Source organism: Pagrus pagrus (genome assembly GCF_965226575.1).
Source record: "Pagrus pagrus genome assembly, chromosome: 10".
Taxonomy (NCBI): Eukaryota; Metazoa; Chordata; class Actinopteri; order Spariformes; family Sparidae; genus Pagrus; species Pagrus pagrus.
Window position 1 is genome coordinate 728,394 of NC_140194.1, and position 19,996 is coordinate 748,389.

Below are 19,996 nucleotides of genomic sequence, written 5' to 3' on the forward strand. Positions count from 1 at the left end.
TAGCCGCCCTGAGAGAGGGGTGGGACGAGTCCTTTCTAACCTCGAGGCCCTTATTGTAATCTAGCATTGTAGATTTCTGGTGGAGGTGGAAGATCACACCGGGTGATTTGTGATGCAGTGTGCACCACCATGTTCAGCCGTCTCTGATCCTCTGCTGACGGACAGTTTTTCTAAAGGTAAGGATGCTCTCTGCTGCTGCTGCTGCTCGATAAAACGACACCAAACCATGGCCTGGAAACACCACATCTGTTCATCTGTTCATCTGTCTTAAAAAGAAAATTCTCTGATGAGCTTTCTTCAAAATAATAATGGTGTATCCCCCGTCACTCCCAGAAATGTGTTTACTGTGTTCGTAGAAGGTTGCAGGCAGGAGGAGCACAGAAAGCTCTTTATGTTTAGCTTTATGACTTTAAAACTTTAAAACTGAATATCTGTGACAAAACAAGACATCTGGAGACGTCAGAGTTTTTATGGGCCAAAAAATATTGGACAGATTAATCACTAATGAGAATAATTATTTCTTGCAGCCCTTGAAGCTACAAACATAATTAATGTTGTGTTCACAAACTGTAACCTGCTCATTCTGCCTGCATCAGCGTAAAAGCTGTCAGGATTTTATTAACTCTTCAGATGTTTTGTGTGTAAAATTATTAATTTCACAAAGTAACAACGCTGTCAGGTAAATGTCGTGGAGCAGAAAAGTACAATGTTTCCCTCTGCAATGTGGTGCAGTTGAAGCAGAAATACTCAAAGTACAAGTTCCTCAAAATTGTACTCAATTACATTCATTTCCCACAATGCACAGTGTCTTCCATTAGTGTCCCAGCCCAGACTGAGATGACCCTCATGAGTTCACCATGACATCAAACTATTCTCACTCATCACGTTACAGTGTAGTCAGACAGCCTGCGGTGGCTCCTCAACGCTCATCTGTGATCATTAACTCACTGAACTCAACGTGTAAGTATCATAAACTTGTGTTTGACACAGATTATTTTCTGCCATAATCCAAAATCCAATTAAAAAACCCCTCAGAGGGAAGCAGGGCGATAATAACTCCAGGGTCAGACTACAGAAACACGTCACCCTGCAGCTCTGTGACCTGTGTGACGTGAGCAGATCTCGTGTGGACGGTGCGACTTCCTGGTTGGTGCCTTTAAACGAGGAGACAAATCACCTGGAAGAGGCTTAAAAGATCAGCAGCTCCTGACCCACCGAGGAGCTGCTCAGTCTATATAAAACCAGCCTCACCTCTCAACTCTGAACTACACGCTGCCATTTACTCAGCTGCAGTGCTGCCACAATGTAATGGATTACATATTACCGTTTTGATTTGGAAGCAATACATTACTTAACAATAATACCGTCTGTGAAGAGTAACATGTTACTGATTACTCTTGTGTTACCGTCACCAGACAGCAGCAGTGGGACCGGCCGTCATGAACCAGGAGAGGGAGACATTGTTCCACCATTGTTTACTGCAGTTCATCACACATCCAGTGGGGGGAGCCCACTGAAGGCTCTGCTCCATTCATGCAGTCACATCCAGCGGTCGCCACAAATTAATTCAGAAAATGTGACATAAATTGATATTTCAGTTTTTATTTGCTTCTGTATTTAACTCCTGTGTTCAACCTGCTCTTTATTTCATTTGTTTGACATTTTTACTTTCTCATTTTATTCATTCATGTATTCATTTTTAAGTTTATTTTTTACACATTTATTTCTGTTTTCTTTCCCCGTTGCATTTTGCAAGATAATGTGTAAATGAATACGTAAATAAATTGATTACTTAAAAAAATAATACATTTATCAATAAAACAAATGAGATAATTAGGGAAATTAATACAAAGGTATATAAAAACAGAAATGCCAATTTATGTCACATGGATGCCTAAATTGCACATTTACTTATTTACTGAGTTATATTTATCAATTTTGGCAGTTTCAGTCCTCCATACAAATATACGGAGAGCTTATAAAATAAAACCTGTAGCTAAAGAATGAACCAGTGTTTTCAACATTTTGGGATTGTGACAAAATAAAAACTAAAACCAGCTGAAACGTTGACGTGTGTCATGTCAGAAACAAAAAGTAAACAAGAACAATAAAGTAAGAAAAGCTCTGGGATGTCGTGGAGCGGAAGAAACTGCAAATACTCAAGTAAATCCAAAAGTACTCGAGTACATCCTGACTTCAGTTCTACCTCTGATCTTCTCACTGATTGGCTGTGGTGGTGCTTGCATCATTAATGACGGACGACATGTTGCACTTTGTTCTGTTGTCGCTGAAATTAGAGCTCCGTGACAGATGAAGGGATGAAGGACAAACTGGATTATTGATGAGGTTTATTTTCATGCATGGCTTAATAAAGAGTCGCATCATGTTGGAATTATAACCAACGTGTACAAATAAACAGGTGAGAGGATGATGAGAGGATGAATGAGGATGGATGAGAGGATGGAGACAAAATGAACCAGTGAAACCTGCCGGCTCGGCTCAGTTAACAGATCAGACTCCTGCCTGATCTGTTAAATACTTAATTCCTGCAGATCAGATTCCCCTTAAATACAGAGTCCAGCTGCATCTCCCCCTGATGATATAAAGTCAGGCTCAGTCATCATCTCCTCCTGATGATATAAAGTCAGGCTCAGCCATCGTCTCCTCCTGATGATATAAAGTCAGGCTCAGCCATCGTCTCCTGATGATATAAAGTCAGGCTCAGTCATCATCTCCTCCTGATGATATAAAGTCAGGCTCAGTCATCGTCTCCTCCTGATGATATAAAGTCAGGCTCAGCCATCGTCTCCTCCTGATGATATAAAGTCAGGCTCAGTCATCATCTCCTGATGATATAAAGTCAGGCTCAGTCATCATCTCCTGATGATATAAAGTCAGGCTCAGTCATCATCTCCTCCTGATGATATAAAGTCAGGCTCAGCCATCGTCTCCTCCTGATGATATAAAGTCAGGCTCAGTCATCATCTCCTCCTGATGATATAAAGTCAGGCTCAGTCATCGTCTCCCCCTGATGATATAAAGTCAGGCTCAGCCATCGTCTCCTCCTGATGATATAAAGTCAGGCTCAGTCATCATCTCCTCCTGATGATATAAAGTCAGGCTCAGTCATCATCTCCTCCTGATGATATAAAGTCAGGCTCAGTCATCATCTCCTCCTGATGATATAAAGTCAGGCTCAGTCATCGTCTCCTCCTGATGATATAAAGTCAGGCTCAGTCATCATCTCCTCCTGATGATATAAAGTCAGGCTCAGTCATCGTCTCCTCCCGATGATATAAAGTCAGGCTCAGCCATCGTCTCCTCCCGATGATATAAAGTCAGGCTCAGCCATCGTCTCCTCCCGATGATATAAAGTCAGGCTCAGTCATCGTCTCCTCCCGATGATATAAAGTCAGGCTCAGTCATCTCCTCCTGATGATATAAAGTCAGGCTCAGTCATCATCTCCTCCTGATGATATAAAGTCAGGCTCAGTCATCATCTCCTCCTGATGATATAAAGTCAGGCTCAGCCATCGTCTCCTGATGATATAAAGTCAGGCTCAGTCATCATCTCCTCCTGATGACATAAAGTCAGGCTCAGCCATCGTCTCCTCCTGATGATATAAAGTCAGGCTCAGTCATCTCCTCCTGATGATATAAACTCAGGTGAAGTCCACAGAACATTTCTGGAGCTTCACAGTAAAACAGAGTTGCAGCGTTCTGCTGAACACCTGAAGCAGCTGGAGATGATTTAAAACAGACAGCTCACAGCTACCTGTCTCTGAAAGAGGCCACGCCCCCTAATGATGCATAACATTAGCCTTAATATAATTTAAAGCAGTGAGTTGTATAAAAGTTGTGATGAAGGGATCAGTTATCGACAGAAACCAGCTGTGAACATGTTGATTTCTGCTGGAAACACATTTTAACATGGACTCTTATGGGACTGACTCGCTGGTGGAGCCTCTGGTGGCCGTTAGAGGAGCTGCAGGTTTTGAGACTTGGGCCTGAACTCAAAGAGCCGCAGGTTGAGACTCGTCAGAACCAGCTGATGTAGGTCAGATAACTGCAGAGATCCTGAGCTCTGATGCTGCTCTGCTTCCACTGGAGAAAACTGACTCTGGACCAGGCGAGAGTGAGAGATCAGCTTTCTGAGAGAGGGAGAGGATGAATACAGTAATGTATCAGTCAGCCAGTCAGCCAGCCAGTCAGTCAGCCAGTCAGCCAGCCAGTCAGAGGAGACAAAGCTGGTTAATAAGTGTGATCAGGACGACCTCCCTGCTGTTAGTCAGCTCATTATGACACTGACATCACTGATACAGGACTTCTTCTGTCCCTTTGGTGTCACTCTGCTGCCCTCTGGTGGTCACATCAGTTCACATCACAGACTCAGAGCAGATGTTGGGATTCACCCCCTTACGATCATCTTCTTCTTCTTCTTCCCATCCTACCACCTTACTCCTTCTGCTCCTCCTCTTTTCCTTCTCTTCCTCTTCTCTTATTCTTCCTCGCTGTGGTCTCACTCCTCTATCTGGTCCTACTCCTCCTGTTTCTTCCTTTACGATGGCTCTGATCTTCCTCCTCCTTATGACCCATCTACTCCTTCTGCTCCTCTTCTTTCTCCTCTTCTAGCTCCTCCTCCTCTGCCTCTTCCTTCTGCTTCAGGCCCTCTTCTTCTTTGTCCAGTCCTCCTCCTCCTCCTCCTCCTCCTCCTCCTCTCACTCTTCTAGGTCCTCTTTGTAGTCTCACTCCTCTCTGGCCCTCCTGCTCCTCGTCTTCCTTCTTCTTCTCTCAGTTCTCCTCTTCCTCAAGGTGCTCCTCTTCTTCCTCCTCCTCCTCCTCCTCCTCCTCCTCCTCCTTCTGGCCCTCTTGTTTTTCCTCCTCCTCTCCTTCTTTTCCTACCTCCTTCTCCTCTGGCTCTCCTTATCAGCCTCTTATTCTTCCTCCTCTTCCTCCTCCTTGACCCATCAACTCCTTCTGCACCTCTTCTAGCTGCTCCTCCTCCTCCTCCTCCACCTCCTCCTGCTCCTCCTCCTCCTCGAGAGTCCCTCCTGGACCAGACTATTTATAGAAACAGGGCAAGCGAGTGACAAAGATAGCCCAGGAAATGGGTCTGTGTAATCCCTGGGTGCCGACACACACACACACACACACACACACACACACACACACACACACACACACACACACACACACACACACACACACACACACACACACACACACACACACACACACACACACACACACACACACACACACACACACACACTCTCTCTCAGGTTTCACCTCATCAACATGTCTGCTCAGCGGTCCACCTGGTCCAGGTTGTAATCGACCTGCTCTGACTTCATCTGAACGACACACTGAGACGTTTCTGTCTCCTCAAAGACCGGCTCATGCACTAACCCAGATCCTTATATAGCTGTGACACACACACACACACACACACACACACACACACACACACACACACACACACACACACACACACACACACACACACACACACACACACACACACACACACACACACACACACACACACACACCAAAAATTAGTCAGTTGATGGTGCAAGATGACAAGTGGGTGAACACGAACATGAACGTCTGAACCACATTTATCACATGAACCACAGAGCGGTGCTGACATGTTGCAGCCTGAACAACGTGGATGTCAGACGGACAGACAGACAGACAGACAGACGGACAGAAGGACAGACAGACGGACAGACAGACGTTGCATCAGTGGAGATGGACCATTTCTGTTTGTTTCTGTTGATTTGTTAAAACGTGTTGTAATGATTCACTGCTGCGTTCTGTTCATCAGATAATCTCCACAGATGAACGTAAATTAAATGTGTAGCAGTAAAAAGCTAATGCTAGGCTACAAACAGACGACATCACGGTCCCATGACTCAAACGTCTCCACCACTGAGCGTCTTACTGCACAATTACTATCCAGGTTTTCTATAAACTGATCAATGTACGAGTTGTAAAGTCAGAGTGAGAACAGTGTGTAACTAAAGTGGGCCTGTAAAGACGGACTAGTGAGGAGACGAGTCTCCGTGTTCGCTGTGAGGACGTTGAATGATGCATGTAGATATCTCCCGCCTGTGGTAACCACACACCTTATTTCACATTTAACTGAAAACACATTCAACAGACTCACTGACTTTGAGACGAGGGAACAGGAAGTGCTAACATGCTAACATGCTAACTGACTTCTGGTTTGAGGACTACAGACTCCAGCTCTGTATGCAGCTCCGGGTCAGAGGCCTACACTTCTAACTTTGACGCTGTAGTTCCTTCAGTCATTTAAAGAGCGAGATAAGTCCGGGGTCGGTTCTGTGGATCATCCGGTGGACTCACCCTCCAGAGACCGTTTACGTCCCATTAGTGAACAAAAGTCAAGAGTGTTTAGTTTTTAAGTCATGTAAGTTAAAGGTCTTCATTGTCAGACCTACCGTCCGTCAGTATTTGATAAGTTAGGAACGAGACTCCAAAATCAACTTTTCTTACAAAGAGGCCCTTTAACACATAAACAGTGTCGGGGAGTTGAACTACATAGTTTAACTACAATTTGCTGTAACTTGCTGGTAGTTAAACTACTTTTTGGGTCATTTTTTGTAGTTTAACTACTCAATTTACAAACTACAATTTTGGCCAATAACATGAAATATTTCTTTTTATAAAAAAAGACCTATATAATATAAATTTTATTTTTCTTTGTAAAAGGGCATGAGACACGTCATGACATGCTAAGCCAGCGCTGCCTCTGATTGGCTCGCCCTGGCAGCAGAGTGGGCGGGTCTTTGTGCCGAGGAAGGCAGTGCTCATACGGCACCAGCACGTCACGGACCCTCCCACTACCCGGCCCAGCCATGGTCATATGTGAGCATGTACATGTTGGATAGATGCTTCTCAGTGTTGGTGAAGATGTTTTAGAGCCAAACGGAGCCGGCTGTCTGATAAAAACTTTGAGAGACGGCTCATGTGTCGGGTCAACAAGCGATTCTGCCCTGGCATCTGGTTCTGGTGCCGAAGTGTCAGCGCCTCTGAAGCTCCTGTGATGTTCACCAACATGTCAGCTTTTGTTCTTTAAAAAGTAAAACTTGAGTTGAGAGGCATATTTCTGCTGGCATGTGAAGTTTCTGTAGGCTATTATATTTGTTTCATATTCACCATATGTTGATTGATTTAACGCTGAGTTAAATGAGTGTAATGAGTATAAGTAGTTGCTAAAGCTACTTTTTTTAGCAGTAGTTTGTTCAAACTGCTGCCAGGCTGAACTACATGTAGTTTTATAAGCTAGTAGCTTCCCCAACACTGCACATAAATGATCTTTTCCTAACCAAGTAGTTTTGTTACCTAAACCTGACCAAACAACTGTTTATTAGCTTTAGACACTTTATTTTGAAAGTCCAACCAGATGTTGCATATTTATTGCTGCTATCCTGACCGCAGAGCCATTCACGACCAAGACTGACACTACAGCGGTGGAGCTGGGGATTACAAAACCAAAACTGTCAAACCACTAGATCAGGGCCAGCCCAGTCACATTTCTACAAACCACACATACATTCATGTTTGTACGTGTCACACAAACCACACCGCAAACAGTTCTGTTATTGCCCAGATGTTAAATCTTAGATTTGAACATATGAGATTAATTGTCTTGTTTTAAAGTGATTTACTAACCCAGGGACACGGGAGCTCAGTCACAGCTGGAGGTGCTGAGGGGTCGTCTATATAATGACGTCAGTGTTAATGTTGCTTTACGTTCCTTCTCTTTGTATTAATTTGAGAGGCCAGGATAACTTACATCTGATAGCTAGTGACAACTATTTACAACAACCTGAAAACATTGTGCATTACAGCAGACGGCAAACCTGAACACCAACATACTAAAGGTCAAAGCAGCCACATCAGCTACAGTCAACAACAGCAAGGAGGTGAAGAGGGAGACAGTCACCAGACTCCCTTAACAAATCTGCTCATTTTAAGAGTTGTTTCATGAGGAGAAACTAAACAAACTGTGTTAAACGGCTACAACAGACTCTGAATCATTGTCTCCTTGTAACTTCAGCATTAAATGAAAACAGTCAGTTGTTTGTTTCCTTGTAAAAAGTGTCAGTTTGTGGCAGCATGGCTGTACCAGCCTGTCTGCTTCTGTGTCTAAAGTGCTAAAGTCTTACCTGCCAACATTTAGCAGCTGTTTGAACACACTGTTTACACTGATTTCACCATTTACACTCAATTTATGAAAGAAGAAACATGTTATTGATCTAAACATGTCACATTTTACAAACACACTAACCAGTAACCAGTATAGGCGACTTCTTTGTCCCCAGACTCCCTTAACAAATGTGTCAGTTTAGTGAGTTGTTGAGTTGGAGACACTTTATAAACTGTGTGAAACTCTGTCTCTGACTGATTCTGACTGATTTGTTCCTTCTGGTTAATTCAGCAAATGTTCTACATGAACTTCTTTCTGTCTTTGAGTAGAAACATGGAGTCTGTTTGTCCCAGTGATGGACGGGTTTGTTTCACACAGAGCAGGAAGTGACATCAGACCACACATCACTCGAGATGCATCTCAAGACGCTGTAGTGCCAGGTGTGAACCGAGCTACTTTCAAGGTCTTTGTTAGTTTCTATTTCATGGAAAGCTCTTAAATCGATCATGAATCTGTCTTTTATGCCTCAGTTAGTCAGAAATCTGAGCAGTTTACTGGTAAAACAAGCTTCATGATAAAGTGAAGCCACAGAACATTTTTTCCACTAAAATTGGTGATTAGGTTTTTTGCCTCTTCTTTGGAAACAAAAACTAAGAATGTGATGAAAAAGATGGATTGAGAATCTGTTGCTTGTATTCAGTGTTTTTTCCACTTATTACTGCTCTGGTAAGTCTGGACTCAAGAAATTTGATCTTTAAAGTACAAAGTACAATCTTCTTGCTGCATGGACTGATAACTTCATACTTAATACTTCACGAGTATGAAGTCATTTCCAGCTGTGCAGCAACAAAACCAGATATGTTTGATGCAGTAAACCGAGCGGAGCCGCACATTCAGGTGATCATTGTCTGCTAGCACCGTCGCTGCCAGAGGGAGGAGGAGCCTCAGAGACCGAACTCTGGGCCGAAAACATCCAGTGATGTCATTGATCATCTGTCAAAGGTGCACGACCTGCTGTGACATCACTGACAGGGGCGTGGTCTGTCAGACTGGAGGAGCCTCAATGAAACTGAATGAGAGCCGGAGTCCATTTCACACAACACCATTCGATCCTGACAGTGTGTGTGTGTGTGTGTGTGTGTGTGTGTGTGTGTGTGTGTGTGTGTGTGTGTGTGTGTGTGTGTAGAGAGATCAGAATGAGAAGGACTGAGAAACATGTAAATAAGTGCGAGCTGCAGCTTCTTCAGGCCGGAGGAAGAGCTCTCGTCTCTCACTTAAAGGAACAGTACAACAGTTCACCCAGCGTTGCAGCTCTCTGCTAAACAGCTGAAGCAGCTGGAGACTGTCAAATGTCTCCAAACAGCTCGTCTGCTGTAGTCACAGTCTGCAGAAGCCTGGAGATCACAGACCGACCTGAGGAGCTGATCTTCACACCCTTTATAAGCTGAAATCTTCACGTAGCTGCTGAGATAAAAAGTGTCAGCGTGCACCCCGTCTGAAGTGGGTGCACGAGCTCGACCGCACGTCGAGGGTGTAAATAACGTCTTTTTAAATCAGTTCGGGATCTCTGGAGACTTGGATTACACCGGACGAGCTGCATGGAGTCATTTGATGTCTGTATGTTTTGGAGTTTAAAAACTAAAACTGAATTCTTGTTTTTAGGTGAACTGTGTCTTTAAAAGCAAGTCGGTCTTGACACTTGGTCACACGTGGGACTCCAACCTCAGTCTCCTGAGGGGAAGTCTGTATGAACCATCCGTTCTTCTTTCTGCACTCGAGCGTGAACACAGAGTCAAACTAACGCGTGGGGCCGCTGACCAGGCTGCTGCGTTCTTTACGTGTTAATGTGTGTGAAATGCATAAATGATTATCATCTATCTGTGGAAGATAAAGTAAAATCGTATCTTCTGTTATTTAAGACAGACGTCATTTAAACTTCTTCTGTGACTCATCCAAAGCACCAACGTCAGACACACTGAAGCAAATCAAGACGAACAGATAAATCTCACAGGAACGTTCTTCAGTTTTTGTTTGTTTGGACCTTTCTGATGTGTATTTATGACAATTTAGTTGTTAGGTTTTTTTAGTTAAAGTTATTATTTTCTATGATCTTTTTCATATTTCAGATTTCACTTACTTCTCATATTTGGCTTGTTAAAGGTCCACTTCGTAATAAAGTTGATCTTGCATCTTGAAAGTTGCATCTGACGAGCCGGGAATGAGACTCAAAAATCAACTTTCTTACAAAGTGGACCTTTAAGACATCTTGTTTTAATCCTACTGGATTTTTAATAGTTGCTTGTTCTTAAAGTTACTGTTGTGAGGAGAACAAGAGTAGAAACTAAGATGAGAAGAAAAGGAAGAAAAGCAAGCGCCTGAGATTTGTTGACTCAAACCTACAGAAATATAAAAATGTACTTTTTCTGAATGAGGTTTTGTTCATCAGATCCAGCTGGAAGTTGCATCAGAGGAGAGAAAGCTGAGTGAGATCATCAGTCTGTAGATGTCGCAGTGCAACGCCGGCTGCTCTGCCTGTATGTGGATAATCTACACAGCGTAACAGAGACATGACTGAGCATGTACGACACCAGACTGGTCCTCTGAAGCAGAGCCGACTTTGACATGTTTGGTCTCAAACAGTGAGGCTGAAGGAGCGTCACAGACAGAGAGAAGAGTTTAGACCAAACTCAGTTTGTTCACTTCCTGTTTGATTCTGCAGCCATGCTAGCAAACATCTGAAACCTCCTGACACCTCCCATTCTGAAACTAGCTACAGGCTCCAACTGTTTGTCAGCAAGCTTTATTTTGAAAGTCTTACCGGACGTTGCATATAAAATGTTATTGCCACTTTGACCGTGCAAACTGACTACAGGTGCAGGCAGAGCGTCATGGCTTGAAGGCCACTGCCCGGCTGCTGTGTTTGACGTGTTGGGAGTGAAACGTGTTGCTTGAAGCAGCTGCTGCAGCTGTTAGCTTCACCCTGTCATACAGACACCAGCGTGCTGCATCCACCAGGCCGGAGGCCTGAACACACTCAGACATCGACCTCTGCCTGCAGTGGACGGCAGCTTTGGTTCTGCAGGTACTGAATTGTCATCAGGCTGCATCAGGTGATTTTTAAATGTTAAAGTCACAACAGCAGCATCACTGCAGAGACGTGACGACGGGTGGATCCTCAGAGCAGCAGTGACTGACAGACTGCAGATCTGAGGACTGACTCACAAACAGCCGGCCTGCCTGTCAGCGCTAATCAGGTTAGAGAGGGAAGCATCGGGCAGCACGTCCACTCATCATCCTGATTGTGACTCTGACAGACCGATAATTAGTAATCTGTCCAATCAATCGTATCATCTTACAACAGAGGCCGCGTCACTGCAGGAGCACACGCTCGCGCTGTGTTTAAAGACTGGTCTCAGGTCAGTTCCCAGGGAGCCGGACGCTGCTGTTTGCTGCCCTTCAACAGGTGGTTTGATACTTTTATTCGGCTGCATGACAAAATAATGTGCAGATTGTAATGTCCCCCAGATGAAGCGTTTGGCCCCAAAGCACAAATTTAAAGTAATGGAAAGTTACACAAGCTACAGGAACTGATTTATTGACCGCGGACTGTTTATTAAAACTCATGTGTTGCATCACAATCCTCTTAAATTCTTTCTGATCATTTCTACCAAGAAATGGCATCAACAAATTCAGAAAATGTGACAGAAATCTATATTTCTGCTTTAATTTGCATCTGTATTGATTTCCCATTTCATTTATTCATTTAAAGTTTCTTTATTTCCGTATCTGTATTCTTTTCCTGTTGCATTTTGTAAGATAATTCATAAATACATATGGAAATGTGTTAATTAAAATAATTAATTAAATAATTAACTAAGAAAATTTAATGAAATGATTAAAAAGGGATTTAATACAAAGATAAAATAAATTATGTGACATTTTAGTTATTTAATGCCCACGTTTATTTTTATCTTTAATGTTTTTATTGAATTAACACAAAACAGAATAAAAATTAATAAAGAAAAAGTAATAAAGTAAATAAATGAAGCTGATAATATTTGTGTACTTAAACTACTGACACAAAGCTGAGAATACTTCATACATGAAGCTGTACTGCAGTACTTTTACTACACGAAGCTGACTGTACTGCAGTACTTTTACTACACGAAGCTGACTGTACTGCAGTACTTTTACTACACGGAGCTGAGGATACTTCAGAGTACACAGCAGCTTCTCCTTTAAAGCCCTTGACTGTCTGCAGAGGAGGAAGAGGAGCTGAGTCTTCGGAGATGTGCAGATTGAATCTTCTCCTCTGGAGTGAAATATTCCCATCAGGCTCTAAAAATGACCGCTTTTAATTAATTGCTCTGCCAATCCATTAATAGCAGCTATAATTAGAGGACCATGGGAGATCACTGGGAGATTAAACTAACCACCTGACTGAACCTGAACCTGCACTTGTTACCTTTTTATTCACAGCGGAGCATATTTAGGATGTGACACACCAGCCCAGTCACAGCCGTTCATACTGTGGGTCCACGAGAGGATCTAAGTACTGAATACTGAAGTAAAAGTACTAATACAGCAATGTAGAAATACTCCATTAAAAGGAAAGGTCCTGCATTTTCCATCTTATTAAGGTAAAAATACAGAAATATTACAACCAACATTGACAGAATACATCACAGCCAAGCCACCTGAATGAAGCGTTCACATCTGTACATGTTAACGTGCCACACGCACATCGCCACACGTCTCATATCATGTCACGCTACATGTGACTGCGCTGACTCCTGCGTCAGGAGCTGGAGGGATGGTGACGGACAGCTGCCCAGCCAGAGACCACTGTTCAAGACGACGTTTCAACATTTGTGCGGATGACATTTGACATTTTCCAGCCGCGTCTGTGGCGACAGAGGCAGCACGATGTTTTTCTAACCCTGACCAACTGGTTTTTGAACCTAAACCTGACCTGAGCACAAACACAGTGATGAAGATAAAATCTGAAATTCAACGTAAAGAAACATCTGCCTGGTCTGCAGACACGGACACTGCCAACATTTATTCTGCCGATTGATTCAAAGTGAAGAAACACGACAGAACGTCCCCGTCACTGTTATTACACTGTGTGATATGATATTATACTATAAAACAACATATCATATCATACTATCTTATGATACAATGTAGTATAATATAATATATCATATAATATTGTATTATATTACCAGAATATAATGTTTTGTTTGTAACGTTCAGTCTGTAAATGATGATCTTGGTATAAACACAGTGCGTCTGCTGCGTGGACGCGTCTCTGTGCTGCAGCATCAACCAGACGATGACGGCAAATCAATGAATAAACCGAAGTAAAGTACAGTTCTTGTAATGTAGCGGAGTAAAAGTATGAAGTAGCATGAAATGGATAGACTCAAAGTACAAGTAACTTAAAGTGTACTTAAGTAAAGCACTGGGGTAAATGTACTCGGTTACTTTCCATCAGAGTGTGAAGCTCATTAACAGACAGTGAGCAGCACTGACTCACACACACTGTGATGTTACTCAGACATCAAACAGGAAGTGAGTGTGCAGCTCAGTTTGACCTCCTGCTGGAAACATGAGCTCACTGATGCTCTGTAAACTGTGTACAGTGTGAGTGCAGATGGGAAGTGTCCAGGAATAAACCACCATTACACATGTTCAGATCAAACGAGCAGGTCGGGAAACATAAAAATACTCTGACTTGTTTCCATGTTTTTAAAGGGCCAGTTCACGTCTGTTTGTCCCTGTTCCTAACATTCAGATGTTCTCAAGGTGCATCTGAAGGTAATATGAAGCTGCAACAGTCAAATAAAGTCAGTGCAGGAGGCCATGGTTGTTATGGTAACAGCACGCCACCTGACATCCTCTGTGGTGGAGGAAGAAGAAGAAGAAGAAGAAGAAGAAGAAGACACTGTCTGATCTCCAGGTGCTTCACTGAGATGTAAATGACATGTCTGGTCTCTGTTAACCTGCCAGTGTCAGCAGCAGATGTTTCAACTGATCCAACCACTGAACCAGTCACCACAACATCACCAGACTCCCTTTACAAATGTAGTGATTTTAAGAGTTGTTTCATGGAGAAACTGAACAAACTTTGTGAAACTCTGTCTCTGACAGATTCTGAATCATTGTCTCCTTCTTGTAAATTCAGCTTTAAATGAAAACAGTTAGTTGTTTGTTTCCTTGTAAAACGTGTCAGTTTGTACCAGCCTAAGTGCTAAAGTCTCACCTTCACAAACCAATAAAACATCTCATCCTCCAGCAGCCACATACACCTCTCATTTGGATGAACAATAGAAAAGTGTATTTAAATTTGAATTATAGTGACATTGGTGGCACTAATCATCCTCCATATAACATAACACTGCAACACATCAAGTCCCCTCATTCACATATTCAGGATATATTTAAAGTACACAACAGAAACTCTGCATCAAAATGTGATATCAGCTGTTCTGCTGTTATCTTCATCTGCTGTTGGATGAATTATTATCTGACTGAATCAGCAGCCGAGCTTTGAATCAGATCAGTGACATGTCGTGTTGCAGCAGGAAGCCGATGGCCGGTAATAAAAACAGATGTGGCAGGAGTGACTCTACACAACAAACCCGCACGGCTTCATGTTCGAGCAGCTGGATGTCGTGACAAACATATTACAGATTTTCCATCAGTCTACCAAACGATGCAACGACTAATTGTTCTTTCTGTCATTTTCTTCAAGCGAAATTTGTCATTTCTGGATTCTTAAATCTGCTCACTGAGCAAAAACTTCTCAAAAAGCTTCTCAGCGTCGTCAAAGACGCTGAGAAGACGTCCAGTGGACGGCCGGCATGTTTTTGTGACATCCAACGTTCAAAATTAAAGTTTTTACAGTCTAATTTTAAACATCTTTTTAACTTCAGTTACAGACGTCTGAAGTTTTTATGACGGCCACATTTTACACCACGCAGCAACTAAACTCTCAGAACTAAACTGAATCTCTTTCGGTTCAACAAAACACCTTCAAAAGGTCCAAAACAGCCTTGCAGACATCACGTTTCCGAACATCAGTCTACATCAAGTCTTCTTCAGTTTTTGCTGATTCTGATCTCACAGTTTATATTTGGTTCAGTGTGGCGGTCCAGCTGTGTGTTTCAGGGTCAGAGTCCTGCTGACAGCTTCTGTACAGGCTCCACCGCTTTAAACCACAGAGACGGCCACAACATGAAGGGCCTCAAGTAATTAACTACCAACCAACTAATTATGTTTTTGTCATCAGTTTCTGGATGGAGGCTTCAGTCTGTGAAACATTAGAAACGATGAAAACTGCCCATCACAGCCTGCTTAAACCGGACTTCATCAAATGTCTGACGAACACTGAAAAACTGCAAAGTCTCAAGATTCAATTCAGTGAATCAAAGACAGAGAAACACTGGAGCACCTGGAACAATCACTACACCTGGAGCTGTGTGGAGGTGACCACAGCTGCTTCAGAGGGCTACGCCACAAAAAGAGCAGGAATATGGAGGGAGTTTGGTAGAAGAGCTGCAACTGCAGGTTTTTTTACACATCGACGCCTTCAGATGTGGTTCTGTCTGAGCATTTTTGGGTTCTGGACCGTTTGTCGGTTTACAATCGTTTCAGCTCAAATTTGATTCTTCTCTTGGCTCCGATGAGCCTCTCCCTGCAGCTGGAGGCACAAAAATGATCTCAATTCAAATGCATATAAAACACAACGTCATCAAAACGTCCAACCAACAGTCAACATCACAAAGATTCAAGATTGTGTCAGTGAAACAGAGACGTCTGTCCCACATGGGACACCGCGACACAATCGTTTCTGAACACAGGAAACTGTGTGCAGCTCCTGCATCCACAAGGAAAACTGATCTCACAGAGAAACAACATGAAGGCGTGAAAACATTTTCTCTGAATGGCCAGGCATCGCCCGTGTTTCATAACATCACCTTCTTCAGGAAGAAAGTCAGTGAATGACCTCTTTCTCAAGTTATGATTCAAAAAAACTAAATGGATTTTATTTTCTACTTGACTTGATCCACACCGACAGAGCTGATCCTGCTCTTCAGTGACTTCACGTCCTGTTTCCAAGCGTAAAGTTAACAGACCACATCTCACAGATCTTTCAGTTAAAAATGTGCCGCCTCACGCATCACTTCCTGTGCAACAACCTGTGAAGTGCTGCTTTAAAGCTGTTAGAGAGTTAAAAACACATCCTGTGTATGTGACAACGTGCTGAGCTCGCACTGTGAGGAGGAGGAGGTGTGGAGATGAGCTGCAGCGTGCTGAGGACACTCACCTCCTGCAGAAGATCCTCAGGCCGGTGAAGGTCCTGCTGGCGTGGGGGCAGCGGGGGGCCGGGGCCACGGAGGGCAGCTCGGTGTTGGAGGCTGAGGAGGTGGAGGTGGAGGTGGAGGAGGAGGAGGAGGCTGCAGAGGTGGAGGTGAAGGGCCCCTCTCCTCCATCCTGCAGCTGAGCAGGCTGCTCCTCCTCAGGCTGCTGATCCATGGCTCTGCCTCTCTGCTGCTGCTCTCACAAACGCAGCTGGTCTGAGGTCAGCGCGGAGCTCACACGGGCTGAGCGGCAGTCTGCCATTCTGACAGCAGACACAGGAAGTGCAGCTTCAGGTCTTCCGTGTGTCTCTGCTCAGCTTCAGTTCACACCAGGAAGCACTCAAAACAAAGTCAAGTCACAGCCCAGGGTAGGAAGGAGAAGCAGGGTGGAGGTGGAGGTGGAGGTGGTGGTGGGGAGGAGGGGGTTTCTTTCTCTAAACTGACTTCCTTCCTTCCTTCCTTCCTTCCTTCTCCTAACACTCCCAGCCTGAGGAAGCCTCACTCCTCCTCATGCTGTCTGAACACAGCTCCTCTGTCTCCCCTCAGCACACGCTCACCAGCAAATCCAGGAAGTTTGACCCTCTGACAGAAAACACAAAGAGAAGTGAGCAGAAGGAGCTGCACTCCTCCTCCTCTTCCTCCTCCTCCTCTTCCTCCTCCTCTCTGTCGACCTGTTGCTTCTTGTTGTTGGTCTTTCTCTGCGGGAGTCGTGAGTCTCTGCTGCTCTCTTCACTCTGTCCTCTTTACTTTTATCTCAGCTCTGTGGCTCTCCCTCTCTTTTTCCTATGTCCCGCCCACTCCCAGCTCTCCCTGCTCTGATTGGCCGAGGGGGCGAGGTGAGTGTTTTGCCACCTGCTGGAGCTTCTGAGTCTGTGCAGCTGCAAAGAAAAAAGGGAGGAAATGAACTAATTTTCTCCTCTCTGGAGCTGTGGGACAGTTCAGAGGAGCAAGAAGCCAACAAGGCGTCAGTCTTCTCGTCCTCAGCTGCCAGAAGACGAATGTGTCGAGCTTTGTGACGCTGAAAAGAACAAACTGAACATTTTGTGAACATGACAGCGTTTCTCGCTGTGGGAACTGCAGCCTGCCTCTCACTTGGATCACATTCCTGAAGCACTACTCTGCAATGTGCTCGGTGCTCCCCTCCCACATAGGTTTTACATAAAGATGGTGAACCAGCCCACACCGAGAGAGAGAGAGAGAGTTTGTACTGCAGTAAAGCAGAGGTCGCACGGCCGCATCGAGGCCCACGCAGGGCCCTTCACCACGTGCACGTGGCGGCTTCATCCCCTGGGTTCCCGCTCTGAGGTGGAACTGAAGGATGAGCCCGGGTTATTTTTGACAGCCAATTAAAACGGAGGTGCAGCGGCCAAGAGGACGGAGCTCAGATTGAGTCCTTTCTCTAAAAACGACCCACACGGACGCGTTTTAAGACAAAAAATAACCTGCTTTAAATAATCGTTTGTTTCTGCGACGCTTTACGCAAAAAACTTTCAGTTTGCCTTTAAAAAAAATGTAAATGTCGATGAAACGGCAGAAAAATTTAAAAGAATCTCTGAATCTGATAATATCGTTTCATTTACTAGGACGAGTCCAACGAGTGAACAGACAGAAGATGTTGTCCACACACACACACACACACACACACACACACGCACACACACACACACAGAAATACACTGTTTACAAATCAATAAAAAGACATCAGTTTGATGATGAGGCACAAAAACAATGTGGTGAGTTCTGGGTAAAATAACAGTGTTGTTGAGGTTAAGATGAGCTTTGTTATAACGATAATTATTATTATTTTGACATTTAATTTTTTCTTTTCGATGGTTTGTTATCACGGCTCCAGCACACCACACACACCGATGTGTGAGAAAAGAAACGTCGTGGTCAGATTCAGTTTCGGGTTTGAATCCTGAGGTGTTGCTTCCGTACGGTGCTCAGGTCGCTCAGGCTTCGGTACCGACATGACGATACTTCACATCGTCAGAGAGATAACATGACTCCCCTTTGACCTCTGATGTCACACTGGACACCAACAATGATGATGATGCTGATAATGTTGCTAATGTTAACATGCTAACATGCTACACTTCTACACATTGGCACGTTTGCGTTTTCATTCTGAGCGAATTAGCATGCTGATGTTAGCATTTAGCTCAACGCCTCACAGAGCTGCTAACATGACTGTGGACTCCTGTTTGAATTCATCATGACATTGTGTTCACTGTGTTTGGGCCGGGGCAGGAATCACATTTGAACAAGATGAAAAATGTAAAGTCCGTATCTCCACCTTCAGACGACCACGGTTCTGTTTCAGTGGACCTGAGCTGCTCTGCTCCTGCAGCTCACCTGCAGCCGGACTACAGTACTTGTGATATCAGAGCTGGTGTTATCTAACACTGCGGAGGCCAAACTCTCAGCTCGGGCCTGAAGTGATGTTACTGATGCGTCGGCTCAGCCTGAAATGCTTTTAACCTTTACTTCTCCGACTGGGTTCCTCTCCAGCTCCACATCTTACACATCAGTTCAACACCGCACGCAAACACACAAAGGCTCCGGAGATCTTTTGCTTTCTAACTTTTATCATTATTTTTAGGAAAGAAACTATTACTGCGATGAAAAATATCAGTTATGAGAAAGTATTAATATGTTTAAAGCCAGATTTAACAATACTCACACTATATACGATTGTTTAGTGGCTTGGAGATTTAAATCAACACTTAGTTCACAACCTTTTTGTGAAGCAGCACGTGACCCGTCACCACAGGAGTGACCTTCACCTCCTGTTTCATCAGTTTCAGCTGTTTTAGACATCATATATATGTTATGATATTTAAATTGTGAAGATAATGTGGTTTAATTTGAACCAGAAGCTTTTCTTTTGTTATATATTCATACCTGCAGAGTAAAGGCTCGTCAGAAACACCAGCACTTATATCAGCTGTGCTGTGAGGAAACGTCTTTTGTTTTTTGTGCTCAGAATCTGAGATAAATAATTATTTTGGTGGCATAAAAAGTTTTAAATCTTTCAACAATAACAACAGAAGTTGTTGCCTTTATATTCGTGTTGAGTGCTGTGTGATTCATCTTCTTCTACTTTCTGGGTCAGTGTTGTTGCTTGACAGTTTACATTTTTTTCATGTATTTGCATTCTCATGATATCAAGTCAAGTTTACAAAATATACACGTGAACTTAACAGTCATTTTTACAGCAGATCCAGATCCAGATCCAGGACCAGGGCCAGGACCAGGACCAGGACCAGGGCCAGGACCAGGACCAAGGCCAGGACCAGGACCAGGACCAGCGCTCTCATCAGACCACAATGAAAGAGGGAAGGAACTTTTACATTCTCTTCATTTAAAAGAAATAAAATAAAAACTCCTCTTGCTTCACTATCGGTGTTCATCCAGAGACCAACACATTCACACATCTTCTCTGAAA

General features: G+C 43.7%; 1 protein-coding gene across 1 annotated transcript in view; it reads right to left on the reverse strand.

Moving 5' to 3' along the window:
* Window positions 1-17,401, reverse strand: part of dgkzb (diacylglycerol kinase, zeta b) — a 55,933-nt gene extending 38,532 nt beyond the window's left edge. The window contains exon 1 of the mRNA XM_084363567.1: window positions 16,515-17,401. Coding sequence (XP_084219693.1) covers window positions 16,515-16,723 — 209 coding nt within the window. The 5' untranslated portion in view covers window positions 16,724-17,401. The remainder of the gene's footprint in view (window positions 1-16,514) is intronic.
* Between the last annotated feature and the right edge of the window lie 2,595 nt (window positions 17,402-19,996).